Raw genomic sequence first — 16547 nt, 5'->3', positions numbered from 1 at the left:
GGAGAAATGGAGAAGCTTCTGCTGGTGTGGGTGAAAAAAAGGCTGGCAGGAGATAACAGTGACGGAGACGGTAATATGCGAAAAGGCACGTATTATTTACAGCAACTTGAAGACAACCATCAACCTCAAAAGAAGCAGCAGAAGATACGTTTAAAGCAAGTCACAGCTGGTTTGAAAATTTCAAGAAGAGATCTGGCATCCACTTGCTGGTGAGCCATGGTAAAGCTGCAAGTGCTGACATTAAGTCAGCAGAGGAATACATCTCACGTTTTGCTGCGCTTATCTTAAAGGAAGGCTACATCCCTCAACAAGTGTTCAGCTATGACAAAACAGGATTGTTTTGGGAAAAAATGTCCCGGAGGACTTTCATCACCTCAGAGGAAGAGAAGCTGCCAGGCCATAAACCCATGAAGGATTGTCTGATCCTTGCATTGTGTGCAAATGCTAGTGGTGACTGTAAAGTAAAGCCACTGCTAGTGTATCATTCCGAAAATCCTTGAGCCTTTAAGACTCACAAGATTCTTAAAGAAAAACTGCAGGTTATGTGGCACCCCAATGCTAAGGCATGGGTTACGTGGCAGTTTTTTATTGAATGGGTAAATCTTGTCTTTGGTACTGCAGTGAAGAAATATCTTCAAGAAAAAGTCCCGATGAAAGCATTACTAATCCTTGATAAGGCTCCAGCCCACCCACCTGGTCTTGAAGATGACATTCTCCAACTTTAAAAAGCTTTACACAAAGCACTTGTTCCGCCCCTGCTTGAGGTGACTGAGAATACAATTCTAACCCTTTTGAGAGTTTTGGAAAAATCACTACAACATCATGATATGTTTACGCATTACTGACTTGGCACAGCAAGAGGTTACAAGAAGAACCTTGAACTTGGCATGGAAAAAGATATGGCATGGTGGTGTTGCAGACAGGGACTTCAAAGGATTTGAACTCTAGAGACCAAGGTAGAAGCGTTGGAGGAGATTGTGTCCCTCAGAAAGTCAATGGGTCTGGAGGTAGATGAGGGTGATGTAAACAAGCTCGTCGAGGAACATGAGGAGGAACTCTCAACTGAGGAGTTGAAGAAGCTACAGATGATGCAACATACGGAGCTTCTGCAAGAGATTAGTAGTGAGGAGGAGGTAGAGTCCGAGGAAGTGATTTCTACAAGTGAAATTAAATACATGCTGGCAATGTGGGAGAAGCTTTCAAGTTTCATTGAAAAGTTTCAGCTGGTCGAGCTTCAGCACTTTTTAATGACACTTGTTTGTCACATTTCCACAACATTTGAAAAGGCAGGCAAAAGCAAACCTCTTTGGATAGATTTTTATTCAAAAGTCCTGCAAGTGAAAGTGCAGCCAAAAAGGCAAAAACAGGTGATGATTAAATGAAAAATATGTAATGTTAGGCTTAGGTTAAGTTTAAAGTTAAGAAAGTGCATTTTTTTACAATTAAGTTTTTGTGGTTTCATTTTAAGTAAAGAAAGTGAAGTTTTAGTTTTCTTTAAAGAAAATGCAGTTTAGTTTATATTTAGTGTTAAGAAAGTGCAGTTTTAGTTTATGTGTCTACAGTGCCTGCATCCCTTCCTCCCTCCACCATTCACCTTCGTGAGCCGCATTCGTCTGTCTCCAAGGTAAGAATACAGTACTTAATAACACTTTTTCTTTTATTTCATATATTTTGTTATACATTTGGAAAGTAGTATACATGTGTGTTTCTTAATTAGAACATGTCTTTTTTTATATAATATAGGATGTTTTGGGGATGTTTCACAGGGCTAGAACGGATTAAATCTATTTCAGTTATTTTAAATGGGAGAAATTTGTTTGATACATGAGTTGACTGACTTACGAGCTCGGTTACAGAACAAATTAAACTCGTATCTCAAGGTACCACTGTATACAAAACAATGCATTCATGCCATATATTAGTTTGCCCTGATAGTAACTATTTATACAATCATAATAAAATGATCAAACCAAAAGTTAACATTGGTTCAGTAGTATTAACTGAGCTATAGACCTTAATTCAAATTTCACAAGTTTTCTCTTTAATGTCCTTTTTCTGGTTCTGTTTTTTGTGACCAAGAGACAGAGAGAAGGACAGACAGGCATGAAGGGAGAGAGATAAGCATCAATTCTTTGTTGGGGCACCTTAATTGTTAATTTGATTGCTTTCTTTGTTCCTTGACCAAAGGGCTATAGCAAAGCAGGTGACCCATTTGCTCAAGCCAGGGACCTATGCTCAAGCTAGGGACCTTGAGGTTTCAAGCCTGGGTCCTCTTGTGTCCCAGTCCAGTGCTCTGTTCACTGTGCCACTGCCTAGTCAGGCTCTTTCTGTTCAACAGTTCATTTGTGGCTGTGTGTCTTAGTCTCTTAATCTGTGACAGTTCTTAATTCTTGATTCTAGGCCTGACACTTGATGAATTCTGGTCAGTTATTTTGTATAGTGTATTTCTGTTTTAGGTTGTTTCAGGATTGTTTTTGTTTTTTGTTTTTAAGCTAGAGTAAGTATCACATGTGATGTCTCCTCTGTCCACCAATTCAGGGGGTACATAATGTCAATCAGTATGTCTAATTCACTAGTTACTAAAATTTATCAGTTGTTTACGGCAGTACCTGCTAGTTTTCTATTTATAAAATTAACAGTTTTTCACTTTGAAAGCAATAAATATCTTGGGAAGATAATTCGAGGCTGTGCAGATATTCCATTTCTCCTGAAGATTTGTGAATTCATTTTAGTGTTATTTGGTGGGTCTTGTCTGCAACGGTTACTATGGTGTCTTTGCATAATGAGGAACGGACTTTAAAATGTAAAGAACATAATTTCCATTACATTGCGTATGTGTGAACTGTTTAAGAAGTTTTCTTAAAAACAGGCAGTATTAGCCCTGGCCGGTTGGCTCAGCGGTAGAGCGTCGGCCTAGCGTGCGGAGGACCCGGGTTCGATTCCCGGCCAGGGCACACAGGAGAAGCGCCCATTTGCTTCTCCACCCCTCCGCTGCGCTTTCCTCTCTGTCTCTCTCTTCCCCTCTGTCTCTCTCTTCCCCTCCCGCAGCCAAGGCTCCACTGGAGCAAAGATGGCCCGGGCGCTGGGGATGGCTCTGTGGCCTCTGCCTCAGGCGCTAGAGTGGCTCTGGTCGCAACATGGCGACGCCCAGGATGGGCAGAGCGTCGCCCCTGGTGGGCGTGCCGGGTGGATCCCGGTCGGGCGCATGCGGGAGTCTGTCTGACTGTCTCTCCCTGTTTCCAGCTTCAGAAAAAAAAAAAAACAGGCAGTATTGGCCCTGGCCTGTTGGCTGAGTGGTAGAGCGTCAGCCTGGCGTGCAAGAGTCCCGGCTTTGGCCTGACCTGTGGTGGCGCAGTGGATAAAGCAAAGCACTGAGGTTGCCGGTTCAAGGCACATATGGGAGTTGATGCTTCCTGCTTCTCCCCCTTCTCTCTCTCTTTCTCTCTCTCTCTCTCTCCTCCCTCTCCTCTCTAAAAAAAATAAATTTAAAAAAAAAAAGTCCCGGCTTTGATTCCCAGCCAGGGCACACAGGAGAAGTGCCCATCTGCTTCACCCCTCCCCCTCTCCTTCCTCTCTGTCTCTCTCTCCCCCTCCCAAAGCCAAGGCTCCATTGGAGCAAAGTTGGCCCGGGTGCTGAGGATGGCTCTGTGGCCTCTGCCTCAGGCACTAGAATGGCTCTGATTGCAACAGAGCGACACCCCGGATGGGCAGAGCATCGCCCCCTGGTTGGCATGCCGGGTGGATCCCGGTCAGGCACATGTGGGAGTCTGTCTGCCTGCCTCCCGGTTTCCAGCTTCAGAAAAATACAAAACACACACACACACACACAAGCAGTATTTTTAAATGTTCTACCATAATGTTGACACTACTTAACATTTTCTGTTTATTCTGCGATATATTTTACTTTATTGTACTAATAAAATTTTCCAACAATTTGGAAAGTTATTTTTATATTCTTTTTTGAAAGTTTTTAATTGGGACGTTAAAGTAAATGGCTAGTTTTGCTATAATTGATAAAAATTATTTTCAGTAAAAGAAGGTATTTTCAAGTACCAATGAAAGGGAGCCATATATAAAACAGTGAATTTAATACTTAAGCTTATGAAGAGCTAGTTTCATAATCATGTAAGAATTTTGTTTTCACTTTGATTATATTTTCTGCTAATTATTATAGGTAAATTCTCAGCAAATTCTTAAAAGAAAATTAGAATCTAGTATTCTAATTTGTTAGATAAGGGTTTGGGCAAGCTGTTTCACCAACTCATCTGTAGTTCCAAAGTTCAGAGAGCTCTGAAATTTGAAAATCTTTGTAAGTAATTTGGCAAGCAAAAACTAAAATAATGTAGTCTTTACATAGTGGGGAAATGAAAATTTTTTCAATTGGGGTTCCTGCCTCAGACACTTCAGGTATGGTATGATAATGTAGTTGTAACACATTATTTTAAAATCTAAAGGAACCTATAGAGAATGCACTGTAAATTCTGAATGATGCAAATTAAAATCGAAAGTATGGAGTCATAACTATTTAAAGAATCTTGGTTTATAGTCTTTTCATTGATTTGAGAGACAGAAGAAGGGGTAAAGAGAGGGAGAGAGTAGTATCAACTTATTTCACTTAGTTCCATTTAGTTGTGCACTCAATGGTTGCTTCTCTTATGTGCCTCTTGAACTCTTTCTATACTGTAGTGGGGGGAAAGTTAAAACTACATTTCCGAGATGAATGTTATAATATGTTGAGAAAGAATAAAAATACCTGACCTTGATTTATGAATATTTTGCATAAACTTCTTTATTGCTTTTAATGATCTTCAGAGTTTTTGCAGTTTTAACCAACCAAAATAAGTTGATGTATTTATTTAAATGAACAATATATATTAATCGTGTATTTTTTTCATTCAAAATCTAAGATGTGGTTGGTGTATTTAACAAGTATATCATTAGAGAATATCTTAGAAGTTAATTGTTACTGTTTATATTTTGTAAAGGTTAACAATGAAACCTAAAAATGTAAAGAAGTGTACACTAAAATGCCAACATGGTGATGGTATTGGGCATGTTATCTGACAGTTCTGCCTTCTTCCTCTAATTTTTTCTTAAGATTTATTAGCGTGCTATAAAAGTATTGGGGTTCTTTCTCCCCGTAGGAATAAAAAAATACGTTGTTGGCCTCATTATCAAGACGTCATCTGACCCAACTTGTGTGGAGGTAAGAGTTTTTTGTTTTGTTTTGTTTTGTTTTAAGATTATTGTGGCAATGTAAAATTACTTAAATATTGAATCTTCAGCCTTAATCCTTCTGTGTCACAGATCTGCAGAGACATGCACAATCATTTTCAATAGTTACACAATTATTTTTCTCTCAGGTTTCCTTTGCTTATGTTCTTTCTATACCTATTTTAGACCCTCTTTTAATTTAAACATTTTTCTTTTTTTAGAAGGAAAAGGTATATATTGGGAAATTGAATATGATTCTTGTTCAGGTAAGCTTTTACTTGATTCACTGTTTTCTCAAGATAAATGCTTCAGTTAGGATGATTACTTGAACAAAATATTTGAACCTACTTTATTAAAAAATGGAACTATGAAACTAACATCTTGCAGAAGTAGTGATGTCTTTATAATGACTATCATTGTTAACCTACTGTCTAGTGTTTGAAATTATTAATTTGCTGTGGTAGAAAACACGCAATACTGTAAACCCATCACTTTTGTGGATCCAGTATGGATTGGACTTGTTTAAAATGTTGTCATTTGCTTTGTACTGTGCATGTTAACTTTTCGTGTCGTTTATGTCACTTAATTCATAAATCATTGCCCTTGAATTTAGCATCCCTTTAATTGATCTCGATATTTAGCTTTTTCAACTTTCTGTATCATCTAACTTTTGAGATTTTATATTTACCTATATTTTGTGTCAAAATTTTTTTCTGAGATTAATTGGTGTATGATAGAGATAAATTTTTCTATTTAATAAAATTTGGAAACTTGTTTTTTTAAAACATTTGTGTTTTCATTAAGTTAAACTGGCTTTTATACTAAGGACTTTTTGTTAGTAGCTTATCTCTGAATGAGGAGAAAGAACAGTGCAAAGAAGATGGTTACTTAACTCTTATAGGTGCTATAACAGAATACCTGGTTGGGAAATCTCTAGTATACAACAGTCTATTAGGCTTTTGTTCAAAGATAATTTCATCCCTAATTGTAATGCCTTCTTTGAAATTGATGTATCCAAACTCCACTATATAACAAGGGCTGATTCCAAGCAAAGTGATTTTCCCCTGCATATCACCTTTTTATTGCTTTGTCTCCTATAATTTGTACCTATCTGGCAAATACTGATATACATACACATTAGAGCCAGATTAGACCAGTTGAGATAATTAAGAAGAATCAATGGGCATTAGACACAGAGGACTTGATCTATATTGTACTTTCTATCCAGTATATTTGGGGGGGCACATTTTCTATTTTAATAAAAGTAGAAAATCGAAAGTGGTTTAATACTTTTAGTGTGACATTTCATTGACAGGTGAAGTGAAATTGGTATTTTTTTACTTATTTTAGATACTGAAACAAGAATGGCCAAAACATTGGCCAACTTTTATCAGTGATATTGTTGGAGCAAGTAGGACCAGTGAAAGTCTCTGTCAGAATAATATGGTGATTCTTAAACTCTTGAGTGAAGAAGTATTTGATTTCTCCAGTGGACAGATAACTCAAGTAAAAGCTAAGCATTTAAAAGACAGGCAAGTATTTTGTATTAGAAGTTTAAGTAATTTCTCAAACTATTTAAAGGAATTTGTAGGTAGATTATAATATGTTAGGTTACTTTTAATCGTTTTTGTGTGCAAACTTACTAATTTTAGAGAGACAGAAAGAAACATCGATTTATTATTTCACTTATGCATTAATTGGGGTGTTTTTTGTTTGTGTTTTGGCGAAAGACAGGAAGGAAGAGAGATGAGAAGTATCAATTCGTAGTTGTGTTGTTTTATTTCTTTAGTTCATTCATTGCTTCTCATATATGCCTTGCATAAGGGGCTCGAATCAGCAACCTCAGGTTTGAACCTGAAACCTCAGCATCACAGGTCACTGCTGTATCCCTTGCGCCACCATTGATCAGGCAGTTGGTTGATTCTTGCATATACCCTTAATAGGGATCGAACTCACAACCTTGGCATTTGGGGACAGTGCTCTAACAAACTGAGCTTACCTGACCAGAGATTTGATTACAAATATAAATAGTCCTACCATGGACCTAATATTCTACATCTAGAGGCTTAAAAAGTACTCGTGGTGTTAAAGATAGGCTATCACACATTCATTGTCACAGAAAGTAACGTCACACATCACATGGGAAAGGATTATAGGTTGAGAGTTCCCAGAAGCCCTTTTGGGGTGGCCAACTACTTATAGATTCCAAGGAAAATGACTTGTGTTCAAATGCCAATGAATGCTAAGCCTGTATCTCATCAGTTCCGTACTGTAAACACTTGGATCATGCCAGAGTTTTATTTTCTTCCTTCTTAGTAGTAAAAATTTATTATTATTAGGGCACAGCAGTATATTACTGCCTTTATAACTATGTAGTCAGACTAGTGTCAGATTTTATAATTCTCATTCTGGTTTGGTGTATAAGCACATTTTAGAATTTGTGACATACAGAAGGGCAAGAAAGTTTACAGTTTTTGGGGAAATAATACAATAATACCAGAATAATCTGACCTGACTAGGTATGTAGCACAGTGGATATATAGCATTGACCTGGGACACTGAGGACCTAGGATTGAAACCCTAAGGTTACTGGCTTGGCTGGAGGGACCTCCCCCCAAAAAAAAACCCCTGGTTCAGGCACATACGAGAAACAACCAAAGAACAACTAAAAGTGTCTCAACTACAACTTGATGCTTCTCATCTCTCCCTTCCTGTTTGTCTCTTGTCTTTCTCGCTTGCTAAAAAATAACAGGAATAATAATCTATTTCATGTACTTACAACTATAAATCTGATAAAAAAAAAAAAAGACTAAACTGATTGATATTAAAATAGAGTAAGGACCAGACCTGAAGAAACACATAGTTTTTAATAACTTTGTAGCTTTTGATGAACTTTTTTTGGTATGTGTTTAAATAGAAGTAATTCAAGTTTTTAATGACCAGATTGCTAAAATTTTTAATATTTGTTAGTATGTATTTACATAAAATAATCACTGTATTTGACTTCTAAATTCTATTTCTCTTCTAAACTGATCGCTTTTTTTTTAGCATGTGCAATGAGTTCTCACAAATCTTTCAGCTGTGTCAGTTTGTGATGGTAAGTGCTTTTGATTTCACTTTTAAAAATAAGTTATAAGAAGATAAAAATAATTTATAGGTATATTTTTGTTGCAGGAAAATTCCCAGAATGCTCCACTTGTACATGCAACATTGGAAACTTTGCTCAGATTTCTTAACTGGATTCCACTGGGATATATTTTTGAGACCAAGTTAATCAGCACATTAATTTATAAGGTAGAATGAATACATTTCAGTTTTTTACCTAATAGTTGAGTATATTATATTATTTTGTATTGCTCTTTCATATAGAACAATTGTTTTGCATTTATAGCCATAAACAACCTTTTTTTCTGAGATAAGGAAACTGCTCAAAAGAACTTTTGCGTAGTTTCGGTTAGTAATTCTTTGAAATATTGTCAAAACCTTACTGCTTTACCTATACCATGTAATTTCACGTTAACTGTAATGAAATTAAATTTGTTTTAAGTAATTATATAGGCCGCAATGAGCTAGGTTAAGGATGGAAAGTATCTTTTTCTGATAATTTAAATGCAGTTCTATATGGTGCATTTATGAGGTTCCATAATTGTTCAAGAGATAACCAGTTACCAGTTGGTTGTATTATATTTTCAAATATTTTTCTTGGTAGTTGTAATAAATAAATGATGTGCATAATTGTGACTTTTTAACAGCAGCCAGTTGTGATTTACATTTTGGGCTTTGTAGTTCAAGTTTTGAGGAGCTAATCTGATAGATGAATTTATAATATTGGAGATATTTATTAATAGATAATTTTCATATAAAGTTGTTTACTGTTGTAAACGGTACTTCTGGTAACATTTTTGATCAAGACATTTATGCTCTTGTCTGAATATTTATTTTGTATGAATTTATATGAGTATCAGGTCAGTAGCCAGGTCTTCTGATGCCTCTTGAATTACAGGCCACAAATGGCATACCATTTTTATACCTTCTCAGCGTAGAATATGAAAGAGCTAGTTTTCCCACACTGTTCATTAATCATAGGTGTGTTGCCCATTTCTTAAAATTCTGAGCAATTATAAAGATTTGGGTTCTTTTTAAACTAAACAGAAAACATGATATCTTTAAAAGTCACATAATAGGTCCTAGGCAGGTTACTAAACAACTTCTTGTTTTTTAGATGGCCAGGGACACATCATCAGAAAGCACAGTTAGCTCCTAAAATATTTATTTTCTATTGGGTGGATAATGAAATTTCCTCAAAATAACATTTGCAAAACAAAGTGTATCACCCATTTATCTCCCTTTTTTTATTTTTTTTATTTTTTTATTTTAAGTGTTGCAGACAATTTAATTTTATGCTTTTTTTTATGGCCGTAGTTCCTGAATGTTCCAATGTTTCGAAATGTCTCTCTGAAGTGCCTCACTGAGATTGCTGGTGTGAGTGTGAGCCAATATGAGGAACAGTTTGTAACACTATTTACACTGACAATGATGCAGTTAAAACAGGTAAATGAACGCCTTTAAGAACAGACTAAATTTCAATGCCATAGAAAAGGTTTGGTTGGCCTAGCCTGTAGTGGTTGAGTGGATAGAGCATCAGCCTGGAATGTTGAGATCTTGGGTTCAAAACTCTGGGCTACATGCAACAAGCAATCAATGAACAACATCTATGAGTTAATACTTCTTGTCCCGTAGCACCCCACCTCCAACCCACTCATAAAATCTTTAAAAGATTAAAATTAAAGAAAAATTTGGGTTGGATTTGAATGGTTCCACCACAGCTTATAATACACCAGCTAAAAATGTAACTGCATAGTTACTACATAAAATTAAGTAGACATATTAAAGAACATCCCCCCCTTTTTTTTCAGAGACAGAGAGACTCAGGGTTAGACAAGGACAGACAGACAGGAACGGAGAGAGATGAGACGCATCAGTCATCAGTTTTTCATTGTAACACCTTAGTTCATTGATTGCTCTCTCATATGTGCCCTGACTGCGGGCCTCAGCAGACCGAGTAACCCCTTGCTCAAACCAGATGAGCCCGCACTCAAGCTGGGCGACCTTGGGGTCTCGAACCTGGGTCTTCGACGCTCCATCCACTGCACCACCGCCTGGTCAGGCTTAAAGAACATTTTTAAAAGGCATTGAAAGCTTGTAAATATGTACTTTTTTTTTTTTTTTTCTTAAGAGCATGAGAGAGAGATGAGAAGCATCAACTCATAGTAGCAGATGCAGCACTTAGTTGTTCATTGATTGCTTTCTCATATGTACCTTGACTGAAGGGGCTCCAGCCAAGCCACTTACCCCTTGTTCAAGCTAGTGACCTTGGGCTTTAAGCCAGAGACCATGCAGGTCATGTCTAGGATCCCTCGTACAAGCCAGTGACCTTGGGGTTTAGAATAAGAAACCTCAGCATCCCAGACCAACGTTCTGTCAGCTGCGCCTCCACCTGATCAGGCAGCAAATCTGTGGTTTTTAATAATCAGTTCTGTTTCTGACCTTGTCTTTGAAATGAATAACTGCCATTCCTAGTTTGATTAAATATGTTATCTAGAAGGTTACTCATAATAATTCATTATTATATTTATGATCTAAATAGATTGATTATTTAACATAAAGAGGAAGACATTTGATACAGGGTAAATCCCAAGTATATTCTGAGGAAATCTTACTTGCAACATTAAAGGGGGGAAAATCGTCCAAGCCGAGGACATAAAGATACAAAAATAGGTGTAATAGACCAAGGAGTTGTGAAAATAAGCTATTTAATTCTCTGAGTAGTACGAATGTTCTTGTACGTCCTCATGCCTCCTGACCATCCAGAGTACGATCATTAAAAATTTTTCATTTTAAATATGTGTAAGGCAACATTTAAAAAAAGGCAAGGTCCTGGCTGGTTGGCTCAGTGGTACAGTGTTGGACCGACGTGTGGAAGTCCCAGGCTGGATTCCCCGCCAGGTCACACAGGAGAAGCACCCATCTGCTTCTCCACCTCTCCCCCTCTCCTTCCTCTCTGTCTCTTGCCCTCCTGCAGCCAAGGCTCCATTGGAGCAAAAAGTGTCCTGGGCACTGAGGCGCTAGAATGGCTCCAGTTGCAATGGAGCAATGGCCCAGATGGGCAGAGCATCACCCCCTAGTGGGCTTGCTAGGTGGATCCCGGTTGGGCACATGCAGGAGTCTGTCTCTCTGCCTCCATACCTCTCACTTAATAAAATTAATTAATTAAAATTTAAAAAGGCAAGTGTATGTTTTTGTTTCTATAAATTGGTTATCAAACAAACATGATTTTAAATAAATAAAAGTAACTGGAACTAATTTTATTTTGGTGGGGGAAGCACTCAATCCCAGGGGTCAATGAGCAAGAATAAAACTAATCAAAGAGTTAACTAATATTGGTATAAAAGGGAGTTGGAATCTTGGGGCTTAACTGTAGTGTCTTTAGTTGGTGGTTTTATATGCAGACTAACGGTCTATTTAAACTTGCAGATGCTTCCTTTAAATACCAATATTCGACTTGCATACTCAAATGGAAAAGATGATGAGCAGAACTTTATTCAAAATCTCAGTTTGTTTCTCTGCACCTTTCTTAAGGAACATGGTCAACTTATAGAAAAAAGACTCAATCTCAGGGAAACACTCATAGAGGTAGGCTTTGTGGAGTCATTGGCTTTTGAAATTCTTTACATAATAATTTTATGACTCTTAAATTACTACAGGGTATACAGACATAATTCCTAAGATGTAGTCTGACAACCTTAAAAATTTAGGTGTATCCAGTTTCAAGTGTACAGTTCATCAGTGCCAACAATATGATGCACCCATTGAAACAGTTAACTCATTCTTTTATTACCCCTATTCCTAACAGCCTTTTTATTTGCTCTTTCTGGAGTGACCTATTTTAAACCTTTTATATAAATGGAATCACAGTGTGTGGTCTTTTGTATTTGGTTGTTTTCACTTAACATGTTTTCAAGGTTTATCCATGTTATAGCATGTCGCAGTACTTGATTCTTTATTATGGTTGAATAATATTCCTTTGTGTGGCTATATCACAGTTGGCGTGCCCGTTCCTCAGTTGATGGACATTTGGATTGTTTACCTTTTTGCTTTTGTTACCAACGAACGCAAGGTTTTGAAGTATTCTAGGACATGTTAGAAGAAAGCAGAATTTGCTCCTAGAAAAAATTTAGTCTACTGCATGAATAAGAAATCCTCAGAGTTGTGTAAAATAAAACATAAATTTTTATTATTTTAATAGTTTTGATCATCTTTGTAGGCCCTTCATTATATGTTGTTGGTGTCAGAAGTGGAAGAGACGGAAATCTTTAAGATTTGTCTTGAGTACTGGAATCATTTGGTAGCTGAACTCTATAGAGAGAGCCCATTCTCTACATCTGCCTCTCCGATACTATCTCTAAGTCAACATTTTGATATTCCTCCTAGGAGACAGCTATATTTGCCCTTGTTATCCAAGGTACAGTAACAGTAAAGTAGGTGGTTAAGTGCTCTAACTGTGGCTTACTGTGATTTTGAGAACTAAGTGCAAGTATTGGTTTTTATTTTTGCCTAATTTATCCAAATAAATGAGGTACAAAAAGAATCCAACTTCTCCATGCATGTTGAAAACCAGAACATGCCTGACCTGTGGTGGCACAGTGGGTAAAGCATCGACCTGGAATGCTGAGGTCGCTGGTTCAAAACCCCGGGCTTGCCTGGTTAAGGCACATAGGGAGTTGATGCTTTCTGCTTCTCTTTCTCTCTCCCTCTCTCCTCTCTCTAAAATGAATAAATAAAATCTAAAGAAAAAGAAAACCAAAACATGAAATGGATTAGTATATAAAGCTGTTTCTGAAAAGTGTCCTTTACAATCAGTGCCAATAGCATCTGTGAGTTTATTACAAATGTGAATTAAGAATCCACCTATCTACTAAATCATCTCTGGATGAGACTGGAAATTTTACAGTAGATTTTTATTCATGAGAAAGTTTGAGAACAAGTTACAGAATTACATTTTAAACATGTCCATTCTTTTATTTATTTATTTTAAGTAAGAGGAAGGGAAATAGACTCCTGCATGCATGCTGACTGGGATCCACCCAGACTGGGCCATTGCTCCAATCAATTCTAATCAACAGAGCTATTTTTAGCAAGCCTGAGGCTGACAATGTTTGGATCATCTGAGTTATTCTCAGCATCCAAGCCAACACTTGAACCAATTAAGCCACTGGCTTCGGGGGGTGGGAGAGAAACACATGGTCACCTCCCATGTGTGCCCCGACCAGGGATTGAACCTGGGACCCCCATATACTGGGCCGATGCTCTGACCACTGTGCCAGCTGCTTTCTTTCTCTCTTCCCCGCTCACAGCCAGTGGCTCAGTTGGTTTGGTTATTGGTCCAGGGCACTGAGGCTAGCTTAGTTGATTCGAGCATTGGCCCCAGACTGGACTTATTTTTGGACCCTGGTCGGGGTGCATGTGGAAGTCTGTCTATCTCTTCTCACTTAAAAAAGTGCATGTACCTTAATTTTTTGTCACTGTATTTGATGTGGTTAATTTCAAAGATTTTTTTCTTACTGTTGAATAGGTTCGTTTATTGATGGTTAGTCGTATGGCTAAACCAGAAGAAGTATTGGTTGTAGAAAATGATCAGGGAGAAGTTGTAAGGGAATTCATGAAGGATACAGATTCCATAAATTTGTATAAAAATATGAGAGAAACATTAGGTAAGTTAATTAATAGCATTTAATTTTTATATTTGTGGTTCTCTATTCTGGGATGGAAATATTTTAGGAAATATACGCTTAGTTTCTGAATCTGTTATGTTAATAGGCAATTTATTATGTGTTGCTCTCTTAGTAAAAATTTTTTTGCCTTTAAGTTTTGCATTTGAAACTTCTGGAACTTTTTTCCTTTGTAGTTTATCTTACTCATCTGGATTATGTAGATACAGAAAGAATAATGACTGAGAAGCTTCACAATCAAGTGAATGGTACAGAGTGGTCGTGGAAAAATTTAAATACATTGTGTTGGGCAATAGGCTCCATTAGTGGAGCAATGCATGAAGAGGATGAAAAACGATTTCTTGTTACTGTTATAAAGGTATGCACGTGATATGTATGGGCTGGAGTCATTGGATACCTGTGTTTTATTGTAAGTTACTGAAATTTGTGTTATTTTACAGGATCTATTAGGATTATGTGAACAGAAAAGAGGCAAAGATAATAAAGCTATCATTGCATCAAATATCATGTACATAGTAGGTCAATATCCAAGATTTTTAAGGGCTCACTGGAAATTTTTGAAGACTGTAGTTAACAAGTTGTTTGAATTCATGCATGGTAAATCCTCTTTATTTAATAAAAATTGTTTATTGTTGTTGAACAAAAAAATTTCTTCAAACTTTAAAATTTTTTGTTTTGGTAGAGACCCATGATGGAGTTCAAGACATGGCTTGTGATACTTTCATTAAAATAGCTCAGAAATGCCGCAGGCATTTTGTTCAGGTTCAGGTTGGAGAAGTAATGCCATTTATTGATGAGATTTTGAACAACATTAACACTATAATTTGTGATCTTCAACCTCAACAGGTATGTGAGATCTCTGTTTTTTCACAAAGTAACTACTGTTTTAGTCAGACTTTATTAATAGGAATAGAAAGAATGCCACTATTACAGTAGTTTCAGTTCAAGTATCTGTGCTTAAGTTTTCATAGTGAAGCAGAAATTCAAACTAAGTTCCTATCTAAAATAAATTATTTTAGACAATAAAATTAGTTTTAGAACATTATGAATTAGTTGTGTGTGGTTTTCCTTATTATGATGCTTAAAAGTAGAATGTCTGCCTTTAACATAGGTCCATACATTTTATGAAGCTGTGGGATACATGATTGGTGCACAAACAGACCAGACAGTACAAGAACATTTGATAGAAAAATACATGCTGCTTCCCAATCAAGTTTGGGATAGCATAATCCAGCAGGCAACCAAAGTAAGTTATATTACTTTTTGTAAAAGTTCTAGTAGAATGTTAGAAGACTATGTTATTTATAAAAGTAGTGAATGACATACCTTTGACACATGTACCTGATTCTTGAGTGCTTTTATCTGTGCTTTTACGTTTGTATTTTTAACGTGAGTGGAGGGGAGATAGACTCCTGCATGCACCCAACCAGGATCTACCCAGCAATCCTGTTTTGGACCAGTGTTTTTTTTAAGTACTGAGCTATTTTTAGCACCTGAGGCTGATGCACTCCAATGGAGAAGCTATCCTCAGCACTCAGGGCTGAGGCTTGAACCAGTCAAGCCAGTGGCTGGGGGAGGGGGGTAGAATGAGAAGTAAATGGTTAAGTCTCCTATGTGCCCTGACCAGGAATTGAACCCAGGATGTCTGTATGCCAAGCTGACGCTCTATCCACTGAGCAACCAGCTAGGGCCAATACTTTTTAAAAATACAGTGTATTTGTATTTTGCTTTGCTGGGAAATTGGGAATATTTCACTCTAATCTTAGTCGTGAGTATTAGTAAGAGTCTTCTGTGTTAAACCATTTGGAAATATAAATGTGATTATGAATTTAGAATAAGGTACTAATGTTTTTTGCTTTAGAAGGATAATTCTCACGTGATAAATGAATGCATTTCCTCTTGCAGAATGTGGATATCCTTAAAGATCCTGAAACAGTCAAGCAGCTTGGTAGCATATTGAAAACAAATGTGAGAGCCTGCAAAGCTGTTGGACACCCCTTTGTAATTCAGCTTGGGAGAATTTACTTAGACATGCTTAATGTATACAAGTGCCTCAGTGAAAATATTTCTGCAGCTATCCAAGCTAATGGTAAGGGATTTTGAGTTCTTATTGAATGTTGTATAGGATCGGTTCCACATTCACTGCCTTAGTGTAAACATTCAGTAGTTCTCAAAGATTTTAAATAAACCTCCTTCCAGTTATCTCTAGACCATGTTTCAATCAGCTGCATGCCTCTTCTCTTATAAAATTAATCTTTTTTTCAATAAACTTAATCATTGGGCTTTTAATGGTAAATAATATTGGAAGCACATGTAATTACCAATATAGAATTTTAGTTGTCAAGTTGGATTCCACTTGATTGTATTTTTTAGGTGAGATGGTTACAAAGCAACCGTTGATTAGAAGTATGCGAACAGTAAAAAGGGAAACTTTAAAGTTAATATCTGGTTGGGTGAGCCGGTCCAATGATCCACAGATGGTAAGTGAGATGTGCTTTTTGTGCTGCATTCTTTGGAGTATGCTTTATTTATGATGTATGCCTT

At 36.9% G+C, this 16547-nt stretch overlaps 1 protein-coding gene across 3 annotated transcripts in view; it reads left to right on the top strand.

Annotated features, from left to right (window-relative positions):
* The window catches only part of XPO1 (exportin 1), a 50597-nt gene that overhangs the window by 25088 nt on the left and 8962 nt on the right, over positions 1-16547 (top strand). For all 3 annotated transcript variants that reach the window (XM_066267208.1, XM_066267206.1, XM_066267207.1), the window contains 15 exons: positions 5145-5206; positions 5436-5480; positions 6565-6746; positions 8263-8311; positions 8389-8508; positions 9637-9765; positions 11749-11907; positions 12539-12736; positions 13847-13985; positions 14180-14361; positions 14444-14600; positions 14686-14849; positions 15115-15249; positions 15909-16092; positions 16377-16483. In XM_066267208.1, coding sequence (XP_066123305.1) covers positions 5145-5206; positions 5436-5480; positions 6565-6746; positions 8263-8311; positions 8389-8508; positions 9637-9765; positions 11749-11907; positions 12539-12736; positions 13847-13985; positions 14180-14361; positions 14444-14600; positions 14686-14849; positions 15115-15249; positions 15909-16092; positions 16377-16483 — 2012 coding nt within the window. The remainder of the gene's footprint in view (positions 1-5144; positions 5207-5435; positions 5481-6564; positions 6747-8262; positions 8312-8388; positions 8509-9636; positions 9766-11748; positions 11908-12538; positions 12737-13846; positions 13986-14179; positions 14362-14443; positions 14601-14685; positions 14850-15114; positions 15250-15908; positions 16093-16376; positions 16484-16547) is intronic.

The sequence above is a fragment of the Saccopteryx bilineata genome, chromosome 3, assembly GCF_036850765.1.
Source record: "Saccopteryx bilineata isolate mSacBil1 chromosome 3, mSacBil1_pri_phased_curated, whole genome shotgun sequence".
NCBI classification, from domain to species: domain Eukaryota; kingdom Metazoa; phylum Chordata; class Mammalia; order Chiroptera; family Emballonuridae; genus Saccopteryx; species Saccopteryx bilineata.
This window is presented reverse-complemented; position numbering and strand designations above follow the sequence as displayed.